The following is a 19,474-nucleotide window of genomic DNA, read 5'->3' as shown; positions in this document are numbered from 1 at the left end:
TTTCCAGGCATGATCCACCCCTGCAGTTCTTGTCCAGACATTGGCCGGTCATTAGCAAAGATTTTCTGAAATATATCAATACCATAATGGCTGATCAGAGATGATTTTAAAAATAATTTACCAAATTCATCAAAAAAAAAATCACATTATGAAAAAGCCAATTGGAATAAGTATCATCTCCAGCTCATTTTCTTTGTTTTCCCCTCTCTTTTTTATGAATACAAATTCTGTCTTAGCAGAGCATGTATTTAAGCTTCTAAAATTTTCAAGAATCCAAACAAGCAGGATTTTTTTTTTCTTTTCATCCATTTTGTTAAATTGAAAAGGCTTTAGTATTCTAGCTATTTGTCCTTCCCTCTTGATTTATTTAATCTGTTCTGCCATTGTCTTTTCATGTATGTCACATGTGTCATTAACATATGGTATGGCACCAAAACCATTTTACATTAAAAACTTGTGTTCTTGTTGTATGTTCTACTACGAAATGAATCACAAGAAAATTCTAATACAAAGAGCATCCTTGCTGTCCATTTTCAGATGATAGCTACAAGCAATCACATTTGATGAACTCTGTGACATGATATTTCCTTATTTTGGTTTCTTGTAGCCATGATGTTTGAGCCTTACGATATGCTAAGCGACTCCATCGTAAGAATGCTTTAACAAATATCACTAATCCATACATTACAATCAAAACTTTACAATATATAAATGATATAATTTTAGTTGTATAGAGGACATGAAGGCATCTAAATCTCAATATGCGCTGACAATCAAGCGTGTGTGCTTTCTAAATGTTTTCATGTGAGCCGGCAAAAATACCCATGTTGAAGTAATTTTCTTTATGATAAAAATGCATATTAGTAAATGAAATTTTCATGATCTAGTGTCCCAAAAGATCATGATGCTTCTTACGTGGAAGAATTATAAAGGGTTTTATATTCCAGCAGAGGAAGATACCTGTATATTGTATAAGGTCTTGATACAAAGATTGCTGAATATATTATCTGCATTAGTACAAAGTGAGCTTGATGAAGAATATGATATGATTAGACAGGGATGAAGCATAACGTCCATTTTCCTGGCCATAGAAGTATATGAGTAGAAATGTAATATTTAGCCTTGCTTAAGCAATCAAGAGTTGGTTTGTGGGAGCTTTAAAGTTAACATGCAAAGAAGCGTTCAGATCCCAAGCAGACGAGTAACTATTAAAAGTCTTTCTTAATACTACTGATAGATCATAGAATCTCTGTCAAGAAGTTAGACCGTTACTCTGTAAATTTGCTTTGTAAGACTCTCACACATAATGATTCTAGTGAACCAGCACCACTCATCAAATTTTCTTCAAAATTTGCAAGCAATTTTGATAATAGTGATGTCTCCTACTACCCCTTTTGCCATAGTGAATAAGCAACCTGTTTTAGTCATTTTCTCTCATAAATTTGCTTTCAATTTAATATATTAGTTGGGGGCGGTTCACAATGGATGGATTATGAACGCGACCAGATAATCTTATCACATAAGCTAGATATAGACAACCGTAAGGCTCAAAGGTATGAAATTGAAGAGAGTAGGACATTGCAGAAAATGATGTTCATATTCTAAGGTTTTAAATTAAATTGTTAGCATCTGAATATAAAGTTACCACCTAAGTTGGAGTTTCTAAAAGAATATAGGATAAGACAAGAAATTCAAATTCTTTGGAGAGTGATAGGAGGAATTTTTTATTGCTCCATGCCCTTACATTTTCCCTATATATGCTGCTTTTTAGGTAGACAACCATATGCACCAATTTCTTTGTCAACTTCCATAAGTTTTTTGTTGGTTAATATACCTTAGTCCAGGAAATAGCGCTCGACAAGAAAAGATCAGGGTCTTTATATACCATCTTTTCTCGGTGATAAGTTCTTTCAGGGCTTTATTGATAAATCTTTAGGAATAAGGAGGAAGATGGAGAGCTACTTGAGAAATGTCTCCTGGTTTGTTCTTAAGTGAGTTCTCTAAAGACGAAACAGTCAATAGAATGGGTAGTGTTGATCTCAGTCTTTCAGCTATGGCTTACTATCCTTGCCCTTATTTGCCTGCGTTGGAGGACAATGTGTAACACCCATAATTTTTAAATTAATTATTTTATGATTAGCTATTAAAATTTATTTTATTTAAATTTTAGAAAATTATTTAAAATTTTTCAAAATTTGAAAATCAGGGTCGATTTTTCGAAAATATAAAACTTTGATGATTTTTAAAAATTAATTTAAAGATCACGGGGCAAAACTAAAAATATATTTAAATCCTATGAATTTTTCTGAGTTTTCTAGAATATTTTTGAAAATTTTTGGGCCTCATTTTCGGTCTCAAAATAGAGCAAAAATTCAATTTTAAGTATCCTGAATCGAATCGGCTGAATCGAACCAGACCTAATAGGACCGATCAAATCGGACCGGCCCTTTCCTTTTTCTCTTCTCCTTCCCCGTGCGCCCAACTCTTCCTCTCCCCTCTCCATTTTCTCTCTCCTCTCTCCTCCCCTTGTCGCCCCATCGCCGCCCCAGCCTTCCCCAGTTGCTGGCGCGCCTCCAAGACACCTCCTCGCCACCGGTCGACGCTCCAGGCCGCTAGAAAACGGCCCCAAAAACTCCTCTTCGCGCGCGCATCATTTCGGCTTCTCAAGCGGATTCCGGCAAATCCGGCTACCGATTGAATCGGATCTTGTCCCAAAATACATCTACACCTCGATAGCTTTGTATCTATGTAGTTAAATACTAGGCACGTTTTATATTGCATTCTTAATTAATGAAGTGCCATGGATATTGTTTATGATAATTTGGAGCAGTGTGCGTACGTTGGCATGCGTGTGGTGTGTGGTATTGGATATGGATAGGATGGGTAGACGCGGCTTGAGAGACATCGGCTGGGACCCAGTCCTTTATGGATAAGTCGGGATAGGCACGGCTCAAGATGATCTCGTTAGCCCCCGCATTTGGTTTATCAAGTGAAAGCCCGGCTTGAGAGACACTCGCTGGTAGAGGTTGGATTAAGAAAGCTGTATAGGGGATCAGCTCCTATATATGTACTGTTTGAACATTATTGGGTGTGTGAGTGCTCCAAATTGCCTTTTTACTGTTATGATGTGATATGCATGAAAATTTCGATGGTATTACATTCTACTCCTTATGATGCATTAGCTTTAGGTAGCTATAGAAATTATAGTTAAAATTAGTATTTTACTCTCTGAGTCGAACGCTCACTCCTGTTCACCTTATTTTTCCAGACTACAGGAGGATTACTTGTTGTGACTAACCTGCTTCTCTTCTTCGCAGTCAATTAGTAATATCTAATGTATTTTGTACAATTTAGCCAAAATTTTAGACTCCGCATGTGTTAAGAGTATTTTAATCAATTTGAGATTGTAATATAATATTATGTTGAATTTGTAAGAACATTAAATGCATGTATGTGTGAGTGTGATTGGATTGGATGAGAGAGCTGAGCTCCCATTTTATTTATGACATGATGAGTATGTGGAGGGTAAGCTGAGCTCCCCAAATTATTATATATTGTGTTTACAGGTCGGGTGAGTCAAAAACTCCCCATTGTATGGTCTATATTATGGCCGGACTCTGTCTGATTGAATTCTTGAAATTGGGCTTAAAATGGGTCTTAGGATTGGGTTAAAGAATAGTTAGACTTACTATGGGCCTCGGAGGCTTTAGGCTAGCCTAGGTCCTAGTACCGGTCTGGCCCATAGGTTGAGTCGTGACACAATGCATCTATCTACATCCTTTCTTTCTCAAACGAAATTAAAGAACATAAGAGGATCAAGCAAACACTAAGTTTTGCAGAATCCATCGGAAGTAATAGTGGTTTTTATTGTGTTGGAAGCAACAATAGTGATAGGAGCATAAGCCGCAGTAGTAGCACTAATAGTCTGAGTAGCTTGCCAAGACTTCATTTCAGAGATCATATACGAACTTATATTTAAAGATATCTTGCAACTGAGGCTATGGAAGAGGCAGCAGTAGCCATAATCAATGCTGAGGAAGGTGGAAATGATGATGAAAGTACTGATGGGATGAGGCTTGTTCAGCTTTTAATTACTTGTGTTGAAGCTGTGGCTTATCGTGACAAGTCACATGCCTCAGCCTTATTGTCTGAGCTTCGTTCTAGTGTTTTGGTTTTTGGCTCCTCTTTCCAGCGCGTTGCATCTTGCTTTGTCCAAGGCATTGCTGATAGATTGTCACTGGTTCAACCACTAGGGATAGTTGGTTTCATTGCACCAATGATGAACATAATGGACATTAGCTGTGATAAGAAGGAAGAAACTTTGCGTTTTGTTTATGAAATTTTCCCACATATTCAGTTTGGTCACTTAACTCCACCTAAATAGTTTGTGCTTAGTCGGTCCCAAACCCGGATAAGGGAGGAGGGTTACGATAGGTGATAACTAGCATAAAAATTTTTTCACACCTCATGATATGGATTCTTATGATATAAACATTGGGGCATCCTCTACTTATGACGCACTACATCGGAGCCCGGGTGTAGTGAGAAATATGCAAGGGTGTAGGGCATTTACCAAAAGCGATGCGCCATGTCGGCGCCCAGGTGTGGTGTTAAATGAGTAAGAGTTCCTACATCATGGACGGGTGTGGGTAAAAAAGTTAGTCCATAGGACAGATAGTAGAACAGATAGTGAAACATAATACTAAATAGGCATAGAGAACAATAGAAGATATCATAGAAAGAGATCAATTAGGAACGAACATGATAGGAGGAGAATCAGGGTTAGTACTTGGAATATTGAATCACTTACAGAAAAATTAATAGAGCTTTGTGGATACCTTGGAAAGGATAAGCATGAATATTACTTGCATTCAGGAGACTAAATGGGTAAGAGAGAAAAACAAAAAAGTGGGTAATTCAGGATACAAACTGTAGTTTATCGGAAAGGAGAGGAATAAGAACGGAGTGGGCATAATCCTAAATAGAACATTAAAAGATGCCGTAATAGCTATAAAAAGAGTAGGAGATAGAATTATACTAGTAAAGCTAGTACTAGAAGGAGAAATAATAAATATAGTTAGTGCTTATGCCTTACAAATAGGATTAGATAGTGAGAGTAAACAAAAGTTTTGGAAAGATATGGATGATCTAATGCAAAGCATACTGAATGAAGAAAATGTTTTCATCGATGAAGATTTGAATGGACATATAGGAATTGATAGGCAGGGTTATGAGAATATTCATGGAGGTTTTGGTTTTGGTAGCCAAAATGAGGAGGGAAAAAACATCCTGGATTTTGCTATGGCATATGACCTAATACTAGCAAATACCTACTTTATAAAAAGGAGTCATATTTAGTGACTTTTAAAAGTGGGCAACATAAAAGCCAAATTGACTTCCTCTTAACCAGAAAGACAAATAAAGCTCTATGTAAGGATTATAAGGTCATTTTGGGAAAGGCTTTAACAAGCAACATCTGTTAGTTGTCTTGGATGTCAAGTTTAAGAACAATTCAAGTAAGACTAGAAGAAATATTGTAGCTCGAACAAAGTGGTGGGAGTTTAAAGGAATAAAGTAAGTGAATTTCAAAAATGAGCTTATCGAGTCCGAAGCATGAAAGCTGGATGTAGAGGCCAATGGTATGTGAATACAGATGGCATCAAAGATTAGAGAAGTAACTAGAAAAGTACTTGGAGAGTCTAGAGGACATGGACTACCTTCAAAAGAGAGATGGTGATGGAATGAGGAAGTACAAAAGGTAGTGAAGAGAAAGAGAGAATGGTATAAGAAATTACCTAAGTGTGATAATAATGAGGCGTATAAACAGTACAAGATAGCAAAAAAAGAGGCAAAAAATGCAGTTAGTCAAGCAAGAGTGCAGGCTTTTGAAAAGTTTTATGAGAAACTTAGAACTAAAGAAGGAGAGAAAGATATTTATAGATTAGCAAGGAGGAGAGAAAAGAAATGTCAATATTTCAATCAAGTTAGGTGCATTAAGGATAAAGAAGGAAAAGTGTTAGTGAAAGATGATGATATTAAAAAAAGATGGAGAAATTATTTTGATGATCTCTTTAATAATAGTTAAAGTGGTAATAGCGTGAATATAGACTATAGAGTAATAGAAAAGAATGTGAATTATACTAAAAGAATTAGAGGCTGTGGACTCGAAAAAATACCAATTAAAGTGTGAAAGTATTTGAGAGATATGGGAGTGACATGGTTAACTAAATTCTATAATAAGATTCTAAACTCAAAGAAAATTCTTGATGAATGGATGATGAGTATTTTAGTACTTATTTTTAAAAATAAGAGAGACATATAGAGTTGCTCAAACTATAGGGGAATTAAACTTATGAGTCATACTATGAAGTTGTAGGAGAAAGTTGTGGAACATCGACTACGTCATAACACTTTTATCTCTTTTAATCAATTTGGCTTCATGCCCAATCGTTCAACTATGGAAGCGATCTTTCTCATTAGAAGCTTGATGAAGAAATATAAAGATGTGAAGAAATATTTACCCATGATTTTTATCGATTTGGAAAAGGCTTACAATAGTGTTCCAAGAGATGTCTTATGGAGAGTGTTAGAAAAAAGAGGGTCTCTATTAGGTACATACAAGTGTTGAAAGATATGTATGAAGGAGCAACTACTATTGTGCACACAGTGGGAGGGGACATAAGAGATTTTCCTATCTCAGTTGGATTACACCGAGGTTTAGCTATAAGCCCTTACCTTTTTACGTTAGTTCTAGATGAATTGACGAAACATATATAAGAAAGTATCCCTCCGTGCATGATGTTTGCGGATGATATAGTTCTGATAGATGATACGAGAGAATGAGTCAATAGAAAGCTAGAGCTTTGGACTACGTCATAACACTTTTATCTCTTTTAATCAATTTGGCTTCATGCCCAATCGTTCAACTATGGAAGCGATCTTTCTCATTAGAAGCTTGATGAAGAGATATAAAGATGTGAAGAAATATCTACCCATGATTTTTATCGATTTGGAAAAGGCTTACAATAGTGTTCCAAGAGATGTCTTATGGAGAGTGTTAGAAAAAAAAGGGTATCTATTAGGTACATACAAGTGTTGAAAGATATGTATGAAGGAGCAACTACTATTGTGCATACAGTGGGAGGGGACACAAGAGATTTTCCTATCTCAGTTAGATTACACCGAGGTTTAGCTATAAGCCCTTACCTTTTTACGTTAGTTCTAGATGAATTGACGAAACATATATAAGAAAGTATCCCTTCGTGCATGATGTTTGCAGATGATATAGTTCTGATAGATGATACGAGAGAAGGAGTCAATAGAAAGCTAGAGCTTTGGAGAAGTACTCTAGAGTCAAAGGGCTTTAAGTTAAGTAGAACGAAAATAGAATACATGCATTGCAAGTTCACTGAAGGTCAAACTGGTAATAGGGAAGGAGTTAGTTTAGATGGAGTAGTATTGCCCCAAAGTAATCACTTTAAATATCTCGGCTCAATCCTTTAAGTAGATAGGGGATGTAAGGAGAATGTTAGTCATAGGATTAAAGCCGGATGGTTGAAGTGGAGACATGACACGGGAGTTTTATGTGATCGCAAGATTCCCAATAAGTTAAAAGAAAAATTTTACCGTACAGCCATACAACCGGCCATGTTTTATGATAGTGAGTGTTGGACAATGAAAGACTCATATGTGTCTAAGATAAGAGTTGTGGAGATGAGAATGTTAAGGTGAATAAATGGCCATACTAGACTAGATAAAGTCTGTAATGAGAGTATTAGAAAAAAAGTAGGAGAAATGCCAATTGAGGATAAGTTGAGGGAAGAGAGATTGACGTGGTTTGGTCATATGAAGCGTAGAAATACGTAGGTTTAATTAGACAAGTAAAGCACATTAGGTTAGAGGATAGAAAAAAAGAAGGGGTAGACATAAACTGACTTGGAAGAGAATAGTATAACATGACCTATAAGCATTACACATTTTCAAGGATTTAACCCAAAATCGTTTAGAGTATAAAAAGTGAATCCATATAGCCGACTCCAATAAATTTTTGAGATAAAAATTTAGTTGAGTTGAATTGAGTTGAATATTTAGTTTGGTCACTTTGTAGCAAACACTTCAATATTGGAAGCCTTTGAGGGAGAGAGTTTTGTCCATGTGGTGGACTTAGGAATGACCCTTGGTTTGCCACATGGTCACCCATGGCGCCAGCTGATCCAAAGCCTCGCTAGTCGTGCTGTAAAGCCACCTTTCTGACTTCGAATTACTGGTGTAGGCCTTTGTGTCGGTAGGTTCCAAACCATTGGTGATGAGCTGATGAAATATGCAAAAGACTTGGGAATTAACCTGGAGTTCTGGATGTTGGAAAGCAACTTGGAAAACCTGCGTCCTGATGACATCAAAGTATTTGATGGTGAAGTTCTTGTAGTGAACAGCATCTTTCAGCTGTTGTGTGGTTAAAGAAAGCAGAGGAGCTTTGAATTCTGTCTTACAGATGATTCATGCTCTCTCACTAAAAGTTCTTGTTCTAGTTGAGCAAGACTCAAGCCACAATGGACCGTTCTTCCTGGGAAGATTTATGGAATTCTGTCTTACAGATGATTCATGCTCTCTCACCAAAAGTTCTTGTTCTAGTTGAGCAAGACTCAAGCCATAATGGACCGTTCTTCCTGGGAAGATTTATGGAAGCATTGCATTATTATTCAGCAATTTTCGACTCCCTAGATGCTATGCTGCCTAGGTATGACAACAGACGTGCCAAGGTGGAATAGTTTTACTTCACTGAGGAGATAAAGAACATTGTGAGCTGTGAGGCGTCAGCAAAGGTGGAGAGGCTTGAGAAGGTGGTCCAGTGGCGCAGGAGAATGAGCCGTGCGGGATTTCAGGCAGCATTCATTAAGATGATTGCTTAGGCCAACCAATGGCTGGGGAAGAATAAGGTTTGTGATGGCTATACTGTTGTGGAAGAGAAGGGTTGCTTGGTCCTTGGTTGGAAGTCAAAACCTATCATTGCAGCTTCTTGCTAGAAATGCCAAATCAGAAACAGCTGCCAGAAGTTGCGTTCAAAATAAAGATTAATAAGCTAGCCTATATAGGTCAATAATTTGTGTCATCTCTCTTGATAGAGATGTAATGTGCAAATACTTGAGTTTCAGGAAGTGCAAGCACAGACTTTGCACTGAAAATAAGTATTGATTCAAGTCTGGTATGGATTTTAGCTGTTCAGGTGACTGAATAGATAAAATGAAGGAATTTAGTTGTTTTAGTGTGCATAATGGGCTGGGTTCAGATTGTATATATCAATCAATATCCATCGATTCTTTATTGACTGTAATTAACCATATCATAATCTATATGGCCTTGGGTTTCCGTATAAAAATGCTTGTCTAAAGTTGGATCTCCATATCATAATACAAATGAGTTTGCTAATTTGCACCTGGTTGTAGGTAACTATTTTCCCTAAATCTAAACCTTTCAACTATTGTAGATATAAAAATAAACTTCTTTGCTAAAACAGTTTGAAGTCAAAGAAGGCAGGCGGAATGAGTGACTCAAATTTTAATTCTCAGGCACATTGGCTTTTTGTAGTCACTATTGGATTTGATTGAGAATGCTCAATTAAAATAATTATTTTTAATCTGTCATTATATATATATATATATATATATATATATATATATATATATATATATATATGACGCATTCACCATCAATCTTGGTTTAAAAACCATTCGCATAATCCTCTGTTGAATTACGGCGTATATTAGGGGCTGCGGCTGCGGTAGTTGCGGGGCTTGGGGCCAGTGGAGTGAAAAGGGTAAGCAGTAGCTTAATTTGGACTTTTGTCCGTATTAGTTTGGCATCTAAGCAAAAACCCACCTTCTGGTCCCGTGGAGGAAGAGAGTATAGATTGAGAAAGATAATGGAAGCAGTAGGCTTGCTTGGAGGAAGTGGACCATGCGTTTCTGCGTCATCCACTCTTCGCTCATCAACACAGAGGAGTTACAGAAGCAGCGGCAATAGCTTATCCTACGTTCCCCTCAAGAAGCTTAGCCTATGCACCAGCCACCTAGCTGCATTCCATTCACCATCCCACCTTTTCTCATTTTCCCCTTCGCGTCCTTATCATGTTAAACCTCGCAAGCCCACCAAAACCCACATCTTCCTTCCTCATTTGGTCGCTTCCATGGTATACTCCCCTCTCTCTCTCTCTCTCTCTCTCTCTCTCTACCTTTCAATAGAATTGCTATCTGCCATTACTCGATTCACTAGTAATTTTCGGCTTAGAAACTGTTGCGAGTTGCATATTCCCCATGTTGGCCCTAATTTGCTATAATCTTATTTCACTATATATCTTCTCTTCATCTTGCTATTCTAGGGAAGAAGCGAGTTGCTTCGATTTTTTAATAGTGGCAAATTTTGTGGCAACCCAGTTCAATTTTTTACATTTTCTCATCATTTTCATGTTACTATTCTAGGGAAAAAGCGAGTTGATTCGATTTTTTAATAATGGCAAAAATTTGTAGCAAACCAGTTCAATTTTTGACGTTTTCTCATCATTTTTGTATGTGGTGAAAACCCTTTTTTTTTTACATAATTTCTTGATTTTGTGCTACAGGAAGTTGAAGAGACCTATATCATGGTCAAGCCTGACGGCGTCCAACGAGGCCTTGTAAGATTTTATTATTTTCCATGTACACTAAATACAAGAGAAGTTTATGCCCGAAGAATGGTTAGGGTATTTTAGGTTTAAAGTTAAGAAATTGCTGGTTCAAATTGAGTCAGATGTCTATGTATTTTTGGTTAAATTGAGTATTTCTGAGTAGTGAAACCGTGTGCCACTTAAATGACATTGAGTTTCGATCTTCTCATTCTAAATTTATCTTCACGTGATTGTATTGTTTTAGGTTGGAGAAATAATCTCCAGATTCGAGAAGAAAGGATTTAAATTGACTGGCCTGAAGCTCTTCCAATGCCCTAAAGAATTGGCAGAGGTTTGTTATTTAGCGACATTTGTATTTATTCCATTATTTGTATGATGAAACTGTAATCAGCATTGTCTTGCAAGTATCCGAGTGGCTTTGTTTCTTTCTGTGGTATCTAGTTTGAAGAACGCTAAAAAAAGAATTTCACTTTCTAATATAAGTGAAAATGAAAGTGTTTTTCTGTTTGATTGCAAAGAAATCAACTGTAATTGTCAACTTTTATATCACTATATGTCTCATCATTCTCTAATTAGTGACTTCCTCTAAATTCAGGAACATTACAAGGATCTCAAAAGTAGGCCTTTCTTCCCTAAGCTAATCAATTACATCACTTCAGGTCCTGTTGTGTGCATGGTATGTTCACTGTTTTCCTCGCGAGTATGTCTGCACTGAATTTGTGAACCCTATATTTAGGTTTTGAGTTCTTTCTAGGATACTTATTATGTTGTTATTTTGACCAGGCTTGGGAAGGCGTTGGCGTTGTGGCATCAGCACGTAAGTTAATAGGGTCTACAGATCCTCTGCAAGCTGAACCAGGCACAATAAGAGGGGATCTAGCTGTTCAAACAGGAAGGTTAGTCCCTACAAGCTCTGTACTAAGCTGATTCGTATGTCTATTTGTTTTTTGCTCTAGTGGGTTGCACTTTCCCCCCTTCCATGTAGCAATTTTGTTCTTTCTTATGATGAAAATTTCTGCAGGAATGTGGTCCATGGCAGTGACAGCCCTGAGAATGGGAAACGTGAAATAGGTAACACCTTTTATGCTCTTTTATGCTCTAAATTTACTTGCATAATGCAGAATAGTTTTTTTGCAAATGGTTTTGGTTTGCGACTCCAGTAATCTGGTCTTGACTCTTGGCCTCGGGATGTTTCAAGTTCTCATGTTGACTGTAGAAAATTTTTTATGGAAAAGAGTATATAGGAAGCTAATCTTGAGAACAGTGAATATACAAAACAATATGAGCAATAATGAAAAGAGAAGGAGTCTGAGGGGACAACTTCCACTTAACAGGTCTTAGGATCTGATCTCTATGATGGAGAATGGGTTTTTTTTTTTTTTTAAAGGAATAAGGGTTTCTCAGGTGGGAGAGCACAACCCCTAGTAAATAGTCTTAGGGCCTGATGACCACATCATAAACAACAAAAGAAAGTCAAGGGAAAAAGTTTTTTGTGTTGGAGGTTGGGGAAGGGGTCAAGAGGAAGCAACCATATATATGGATTGAATGCAACAAATTCATACTTCATCTTCAAAGTACAGATTTAAAATTCAGTATAACAAGGTTGCTGAAAGTACCTTTTGCAATTAATTTAAGAGCTCAAGTTATAAAATTAAATACAATCAATAAACTAGCTTGTGTCCATGGCGGAATCCACATTCCGTTGCTCATATCTTGAATTTGTGTGTGTTTCTGATTTGCAATTAAAAATCTGGCAGCATAGTGGGACAATATTGTTCACCTTCACATTGAACACTTGAACATAGACGTGTATTGTGTACAATGGAACAGTGACAGGGAAACAAAATGCTGGTAGTGTTGCTTTAATATTTTTATATTACAATGCTTAAAGTGATAGATAAAGCTCTGAATAAAAACTTATCATCATTCTTTACCTTTACCCCAGTGCTTCTAATAATTCATGACGACTGCTTTCCCCACAGGGCTTTGGTTTAAGGAAGGTGAATTATGTCAGTGGATACCAGCTCAAGCACCTTGGCTGAGGGAATGATTTTCATTGAGCACTCACTTCACTTGTAGAGGCATGCAGGTTTTAAGAGTTTTCCTCTGAGCAGCTGTATTTTAAATTGAACGGTTATTTATTTTCTCAGTTTTGAATAATTCTGTATGTGCATGAAGATTCAATGTGAAACTTGTGAAAAAATTCAGGCCAGTTTGGCATCTAATCAAAGCCCGAGCAAGCGCTCAATCGGTAATCAATAAATAAAAATGTCTTTATGAATAAGACTTCCAGCATTTAGTGAATGAAAAGAATTGGGAATACAGATCTCACGTGACAGTCAGAAGAGAAACTATGTCAGTATTGAGTATTGTGCTTTTTTTTTTTTTTCTTTTAATATAAGTGCAATATGATATATAAATTTTCTCTTTAATATAATATTAATATTTAATGATTATCAAATTGAATTCATGAAAAGATCTTAAAATCAATAGTAATAAATCGTCATTAAATGAAATATACTTCCTATTAATTAATTGGTTTACATACTCTTTTAATATAATTAAAATTTTCAAATTAAGATAATAATAATTATTTTTTTATAAATAATTTATTTCAAATTTTATAATACAAAACTATAATGATGTAAGGTTTTGCATTTCAAAACTATATTCTGTCTACATTTACTGAAAACAATACCAAAACAAAAATCCACCAGTTTTTATTTGAGAAAAATGATCTCTTTCCCTTTCAAATGATTTGGCTCCAGTTGTCTGGATTTATTATGCCTCTAGTTTAGTACCTGATCATTGTCCAGACTCCGGCTAGGTTCTGTCCAACAGAAAGAAAAATAGATAATTTTATGACATATGATACAAAAGTATAATTTGAGCCGGGCCCATTGCAGCATGAGCCCAATGTTGTGGAGCCCGCGGACAGTGAACTAGCTAAAAGTTGAAGATTGCAAAATTTCAAGTTAATACCAGAGTGGCATTTAAACGCTACACGTGTTCAATCATTAATCAAAATTTAAAGCAATTTCTGCAACCTAACTTACTATTAATAACAAACTATCGCTCAAATGACGAATTTAATCACAACTTTAGTTAGTCTACTACTCACATCAACTATATACAAGGAATGCGAACCTAGTGGAATGATTTCAGGGTATGAGAAAATTGTCCATCTTTTAGTACATCCTGGACATGGCCTTTTTTTTTTTTTCTACTCCTGCCCATTCAAGAAAATACCCTTGGAGAAGTTCTCTGCCTCTGAACATTGGCAGAGCAGCGCCATGCTAGAAACTTGGGGTGATTATGCTGAGGCTAAAGTAAACAATATGAATAAGCAATCATGGAATCAGCAACTACATACTGCTAATAGTTTCAGATTGATGCACATGCCTACTTGCTTACTTTTTAATTACTCCATCCAAAGTAAGGCTTCACGCCTACTTTATCATTAATACATCATTCCCTCCCAAGTAATCTTCTAAATAAACGGCACTTACGAACTCTAGGCTTTAGATCTGTACCTGAAATCATGACAAGGAATAAGTTAACATAAAGGTACCAGAAAAGGAAAAGCCCACAAGTAGGGTGGAATCGACAAATGTGTAATGTGTTTCTGAGATGCTTGATTCATTCATTCTTTGTGAGTTTAGCAAAGAACTTGTGCTGCATGAGAAAATGAAAGGAATTCCTTTTCTTTTGAAAACAAAAATGGTTGAATGAATTCTATATGATGATCAAATGCTCCCATATACAGCAGTTAGGTTTTCACCTTTTAATCGGCCAGCAAGATATAATGCTTCCTCAGCAATGGGTCTCCATTGTTCTGCGCATGAGTAATTGATTCCAAGACCAACACTAAGACCTCTTAAAAGATGCACTGTACGAAGAACAGAAAATAGTTCTTCTGGGAAAGCCTACCATAGGTAAAATGCAAGAATAAGAAAGTTTTAAAGCTAGCAAAGAATTAGAGTGGCATAGATTATCTGATCTTTCTTTTTTCTCTATGCATCATTATCAGAGCAAAACAAGAGATACACTCATGAGCCTAAGTCATCAGGACACTTGTTCACAAGAACCTGCTAGGTTACACCCCAGTTCATTTTCATAGGTGATCCTGAAAAAACCCACTACAGCTTACCTGAACAGCAATCTTTTTAATTAAAGAGTCCTCTGAGAAAGGCTGCAACATCACTACTCCAGGGGGTAATTTAGTATCAAACAACGTTTGTGCAAACTTGAGCAGTTCCTGCAGCTCATTCTCACATTTGCTCAGCGTATCTATGCCAAGCTCTCTAAAATGGGAAAAACAGCAATGTGAGCAAAGTGCACAAAGCAGTCCAATAATTCACTATGATATAGGCATGATTATCGAACTAAAGGTAAAGGTGACAACTGAATTCTACTATTCAAGCATTAGCATTATTGAACAAGATCTCTTTTTAACCATCCAACCATGAGGACCTATTGCTAATACATGCAATAAGATGCCCTTGTAGCCCATCATTTTTGTCCTCAGTTTCTTGGCATGTGTCAGCAAACCAATAGAAAATCCTCTGCATGAATTTGAAGCAACTACAATGTGCAATGATTACCTGTAACTCTCTGATACTCTTATAGGGTCATTATCAGCCATAGCAAGTACCAAATTAGCATATCCAAGCCTCAACGAATCTGGGAGATCCTTAACTTGACCATAATCTAACAAGGCAACCTGACTTGAAATAGAAAAAACATACAATTAAGTTGAGTTGCATGTCAAACATGCATAATTATATGAGCTTGAAGATTATCTACTCATTTATATAATTTCACATTTAATGTAAAGTAAAAGTTGAAAGAGTAACTATCAAGTATCATCAAAATCAATCATGATAATACAGTAGAAAAAGATCATATGACATAGTCAAGAATTGGGAAAAATGTTAAAAGGAAACAAGTTGTGTATGCTGACTTGCCTCAGAACCTTTGCATATTAAGATATTTCCTGGATGAGGATCTGCATGGAAGAAACCGCTCTTCAATATCATTTGTCCATATGCTAGTGTCATACTTTTAAGTATGTTCCTGCACTCACATAAATTTTAACGAGTGTGACATGCTTCCCCTAGCTGTTCAAAGAAAGACTACTAATCTATTTCAAAGAGTAGCCAGGTCTGAAACAAAAATCGTGTTCCAATAAGAATTATTTCAAGAAATTAAATCAGTAAATTCAGGAGAGAAAAAAGTTTAGGAACAAAAAGCCATCTGCAAAAAGGACTGTATACTCTTTGGGATGATCTAAGAGCTTACTGCTTTGCTGTCATTGCAATCTTGCTACCAGGATTTATTCCCCTTTTGGCTATTTCATCACCAAGATTCAGGATTGGGATTCCATCAATGTACTCCATCACTAAGACCCTCCTACACACAAAGACTCCTATCAGTAGAAGGTTACTTGAAGAAGTTAAAGAACGAGCAATGAAGCAGAGAAATGTTTAACAAAGCAACACCTCGGAAAAGGCAGCTTATCAATTTTCTGTTTTTTCAGGAGAAAAAGGAAAGGTCAAGAATTTCAATCAAGTTGCAGAAGAAAGTAATATTCTGCAGCATAACATACCTGGTGACCATATCCTTCAGCACTCGTGGCACCAAAACAGGACTTTTTTTGTTATTCTCATACAAAAAACGACGGATTCTCTCCATAGCATTAGCCTCCCTCACGAAGTCAAATTCATATCCAATCTTCAAGAGCATAAGCAAAATATCCAGAAGTGTTTTATCAGATTTAAAGAAAAATAGAAATGAGCCCAAAATATAGCTTCTGGCATAAATTTCACAAACCAATTAAATCGCTTAACTAGAGAAAGCTTTAAAAAATTTGACATATGCAGTCAAGGAATACCTTCTTACTCAAAAATATTAAAGGAGAATAATGGACAACAGTCCCAAGTTCATAATGTAAAACTATGATTTGAAAAAAAAAAAAAAAGAAAAAAAGAGAAGGAAAGAAAGAAAGAAAGAAAGAACGATGCATAACTAACCATTCAATTGGCATTTTGAAGAAATCTGCTTGCCTTCTCAAAGCAAGAAAAGTTTTTCCAAATATCTAGCACAGTGACTTCATGTAGTGCTTAAATCCCAATTTTTAGAACCAGAAGACATGATGTTGGACACTCAACTCCAAAAAACTGGTACCTCTGTATGTTTAATAGTTTGATATGCAATTGCCACAGTATGTTGCTTAGCGGTTGAATACAATAAGTCCATATAATTGATGACACACACCTTTCGTGATAGAAAGCATGTTTATTAAGAATGATGGGTGTTTGCCTCAGCGTTCTAGGTACAACATCCCTTTACATAAAGTGGTCCACTAAGCAATTGAAACAAGGATTAACCACTAACCACAAACATAAGCGTGAAAGAGGACAAGCATATGCTACCTGTTTCTCTATTTCTTTAGTCACAGAGTACAGATCAAATTTGATATCTGTCTTTTGCATGTATAAAGCAAATGCTTGTAAGTTACGAATATCAGTCATCATCAGCTCTTGGATCCCTGGATGTTGCACCTATTATACACTTGACAGTTAAAGTCTTGAAGAATTTATTATGCTTAAGAGATCACAGCAAAAAATGCTTACCTTGACGACAACATCACTCTTATCACCTTTCAGTCTTGCTCGATGGACCTAATTTGGTTTAAAAAATTTACACTTCAATTACAAACAGCTAAATTCTAAGTAGTACATTTCTCATTCTTATTTAAAATTCCATCACATATTGTGAGACCACCATTTTTCCTACATAGCATTGAGACAAGGCTTCATAACAGAGTAAAATGAAGTTTTAAGGGAGTTCTAATAACACACTACAAAGACCACAATCCTTCCATGCTTCTTGTTCATTCTGTTCACTCTTGGTGGCATTGAATAGCTTATCAAAATATTTTGAAACCATCTCTCTCAGCTTCCACTTAAGAAATTTGAAAACTGAATTTGTCTACCAATAATAAACATTTTTTTTTTGCAAGCTAACACATGAGTATACTACTCATTACCCAAAAAGAAAATTACCACAACACAGTTGTCTGTTTTCAAGATCACAAAAGTTACAAGCACAAAATCAACTTTTGTTCTAACAGATATCATTTATCAATAGCATTTTTTTTTTTATGTTTCTCATAATGCCTTCAAGAACAAAACTGCCTTCAGTATGCCAAAAACTCAGGTACAAAAATTTCTACTTTTCTAGCCAGGCAGATATTTTAGATGAAATACATTACCTGAGCAATTGAAGCAGAACCAAGAGGTTCTGCTTCAAAATTTTCAAAAATTTCTCCAACACTTTGACCTAATTCCTTCTTCAGCACAAGTTGAACAGTATCAAATGGTGTTGCCGGAGCTCTATCGAACAGTGTAACAAGCCTTCTCACCCACGCAGATGGGGCCAAGTCAGGCTTTCCAATGATTTGGGCGATCTTTAATTCCATCCAAAAATTGTAAATTTTTTAGACAGTTAACAAAACACAAATCAATGAAATGAAGCTTTCTATCAAACACAAGCACAGGAAACAACATTTCTTTGGTGATTAAATTGGAAACAAAGCAGATAAGAGACAAAGTGAATTAAATAGGGCTCCAAACAAAGAAAAAAAAGTAAGAAATGCATGACTCATTTGAATTGAACAGTTTCAAGTTCCCACGCTTGAATACAAACTATAAAGTGCAGAAGGGGAAACAAAAACCTACGTGAATTGAACCATTCTTAATGCATTATTCAATTCGAAAGCACACAATAGAAAAGATCCAATTGAATTTAAAATAATTGTTACCTTAAGGAAGAACCCACCAAGATCAGAGCACATAGCATAAATCTTGTCAGCAGCCAGCTCATGCTGCCTTTCCCACATTTCCTCCTGCTTCTGCAAATCCTTCACCAAACTCACTCGAAGTTGAAACACCTAGCAATACCCAATTACCAAATTCTATCAAACAACTAAACCCACTTCAACTAAAACTCATAAAGATAGAAAGCAAATATACATGCATAGAAAGTAGGGGAAAGGAACCTTGTACCCAGTGTAGATGTCAGCTGCGCGAACCCAGAACTGAAAGGAGCGATGAAAGGGTCTAAAGTGAGTAGAGAGCTTATCCTGAATGTCTTTGAAATCAAGAAGAGGAGGCATGGAGTTACGCTGTTTTCAATTCAATAAAGAAATTGTAGAGTGGTGTTTCAGTTTCTGGGTGACATGAGAGAATGTGAGGTGAAATTAACTAAAAGAGAATCAGAGGATGATATAAGGATTGTGGGTGAGAAAACAATGACTACTGGTGGTGTATAAGCATGGAGTGGGGGCGTGTAATGTGTATCAACTATAGAACCGATGTTTGAAAAATGAGAGGAGCTCATCAAATGGCGTTTATGCTTTGCTTGTAAGGCATGTATACCCGGATCGATACGATAGCCAACCGTCACGCTCAATGGGTCACGAATAAAAGAGTGCCAAACATGAATTATGCTGACCGCATGGGAAATTGTTAGCGAGACGAATTTGTTAGAGATGCTTTGGATTTAGTTTCACTTCAGTTCTTTGTAAAAATTGGAATTAGAATGAAACCTCAGTCTTCTCATTTTCTTAGAATTAAAATGAAGTTTCAGTTTGGCTCTGATACAGTTTCAAGTATTTTTTTTATATTTAATTTTGATTTCAATTTTAATTTTGATTACAATTTAGTTTTTAATTCTGCATCCAAAATTAGAATATTATTATGTTCCTTTTAAAGAATGAAAATAATTATAAAATTCTAATACAAAAGACCA

The 19,474-nt window shown here is 36.1% G+C and overlaps 3 protein-coding genes across 8 annotated transcripts; 2 read left to right on the top strand and 1 right to left on the bottom strand.

Annotated features, from left to right (window-relative positions):
• The first annotated feature begins 4,000 nt into the window (after window positions 1-4,000).
• Window positions 4,001-8,768, top strand: LOC131172219 (GRAS family protein RAD1-like). Its single transcript, XM_058133168.1, has 3 exons — window positions 4,001-4,325; window positions 8,273-8,421; window positions 8,529-8,768. The coding sequence occupies exons 1-3, from the start codon at window positions 4,001-4,003 to the stop codon at window positions 8,766-8,768; spliced, it is 714 nt and encodes a 237-aa protein (XP_057989151.1).
• A 921-nt stretch (window positions 8,769-9,689) lies between these two features.
• Window positions 9,690-12,944, top strand: LOC110640088 (nucleoside diphosphate kinase 2, chloroplastic). Of its 2 annotated transcripts, XM_058132585.1 has the most exons (8): window positions 9,690-9,814; window positions 9,894-10,186; window positions 10,616-10,669; window positions 10,905-10,991; window positions 11,256-11,336; window positions 11,444-11,556; window positions 11,682-11,731; window positions 12,643-12,944. In XM_058132585.1, the coding sequence occupies exons 2-8, from the start codon at window positions 9,920-9,922 to the stop codon at window positions 12,708-12,710; spliced, it is 720 nt and encodes a 239-aa protein (XP_057988568.1). In that variant the 5' UTR covers window positions 9,690-9,814; window positions 9,894-9,919; the 3' UTR covers window positions 12,711-12,944. The 2 variants fall into 2 exon arrangements, with proteins under 2 accessions (XP_057988568.1, XP_057988567.1); XM_058132584.1 differs by having other exon boundaries at window positions 9,715-10,186.
• A 676-nt stretch (window positions 12,945-13,620) lies between these two features.
• Window positions 13,621-19,181, bottom strand: LOC110640078 (uncharacterized). 5 transcript variants are annotated; one of them, XR_009142639.1, is made up of 13 exons: window positions 18,723-19,180; window positions 18,486-18,614; window positions 17,937-18,131; window positions 17,296-17,343; window positions 17,095-17,223; window positions 16,269-16,393; window positions 15,962-16,072; window positions 15,628-15,736; window positions 15,265-15,383; window positions 14,811-14,964; window positions 14,442-14,586; window positions 14,067-14,193; window positions 13,621-13,984 (listed from the first exon to the last, which is right to left on the bottom strand). XR_009142639.1 is itself a non-coding variant. In XM_058132582.1 (12 exons), exons 1-12 carry the CDS (start codon window positions 18,837-18,839, stop codon window positions 14,129-14,131), a joined length of 1,446 nt encoding a protein of 481 aa, XP_057988565.1. In that variant the 5' UTR covers window positions 18,840-19,180; the 3' UTR covers window positions 13,621-14,128. The 5 variants fall into 5 exon arrangements, 2 of the variants coding, with proteins under 2 accessions (XP_057988565.1, XP_057988566.1); XR_009142638.1 differs by having other exon boundaries at window positions 14,075-14,193; XR_009142640.1 differs by lacking the exon at window positions 17,296-17,343 and having other exon boundaries at window positions 14,075-14,193; window positions 18,723-19,181.
• Window positions 19,182-19,474: the final 293 nt, after the last annotated feature.

Source organism: Hevea brasiliensis, chromosome 13 (assembly GCF_030052815.1).
Source record: "Hevea brasiliensis isolate MT/VB/25A 57/8 chromosome 13, ASM3005281v1, whole genome shotgun sequence".
NCBI lineage: Eukaryota > Viridiplantae > Streptophyta > Magnoliopsida > Malpighiales > Euphorbiaceae > Hevea > Hevea brasiliensis.
Note: the sequence above shows the minus strand (reverse complement) of the source record. Positions and strands in the feature narration are given on the sequence as shown.

Bases quoted from the DNA above. Each gene is read 5' to 3' on its own strand.
- LOC131172219 (XM_058133168.1), top strand. From the start codon at position 4,001: ATGGAAGAGGCAGCAGTAGCCATAATCAATGCTGAGGAAGGTGGAAAT. The intron at 4,326-8,272 runs GTTTTGTTTATG...TTACTGGTGTAG, and splicing joins TAAGAAGGAAGAAACTTTGC to GCCTTTGTGTCGGTAGGTTC. The intron at 8,422-8,528 runs GTAGTGAACAGC...TTCTTGTTCTAG, and splicing joins TATTTGATGGTGAAGTTCTT to TTGAGCAAGACTCAAGCCAC.
- LOC110640088 (XM_058132585.1), top strand. From the start codon at position 9,920: ATGGAAGCAGTAGGCTTGCTTGGAGGAAGTGGACCATGCGTTTCTGCG. The intron at 10,992-11,255 runs GTTTGTTATTTA...CTCTAAATTCAG, and splicing joins GCCCTAAAGAATTGGCAGAG to GAACATTACAAGGATCTCAA. The intron at 11,337-11,443 runs GTATGTTCACTG...TATTTTGACCAG, and splicing joins CAGGTCCTGTTGTGTGCATG to GCTTGGGAAGGCGTTGGCGT.
- LOC110640078 (XM_058132582.1), bottom strand. From the start codon at position 18,839: ATGCCTCCTCTTCTTGATTTCAAAGACATTCAGGATAAGCTCTCTACT. The intron at 15,737-15,961 runs GTAAGCTCTTAG...ATGTGAGTGCAG, and splicing joins ATTGCAATGACAGCAAAGCA to GAACATACTTAAAAGTATGA. The intron at 14,194-14,441 runs GTGAAAACCTAA...TCATGATTTCAG, and splicing joins TCTTGCTGGCCGATTAAAAG to GTACAGATCTAAAGCCTAGA.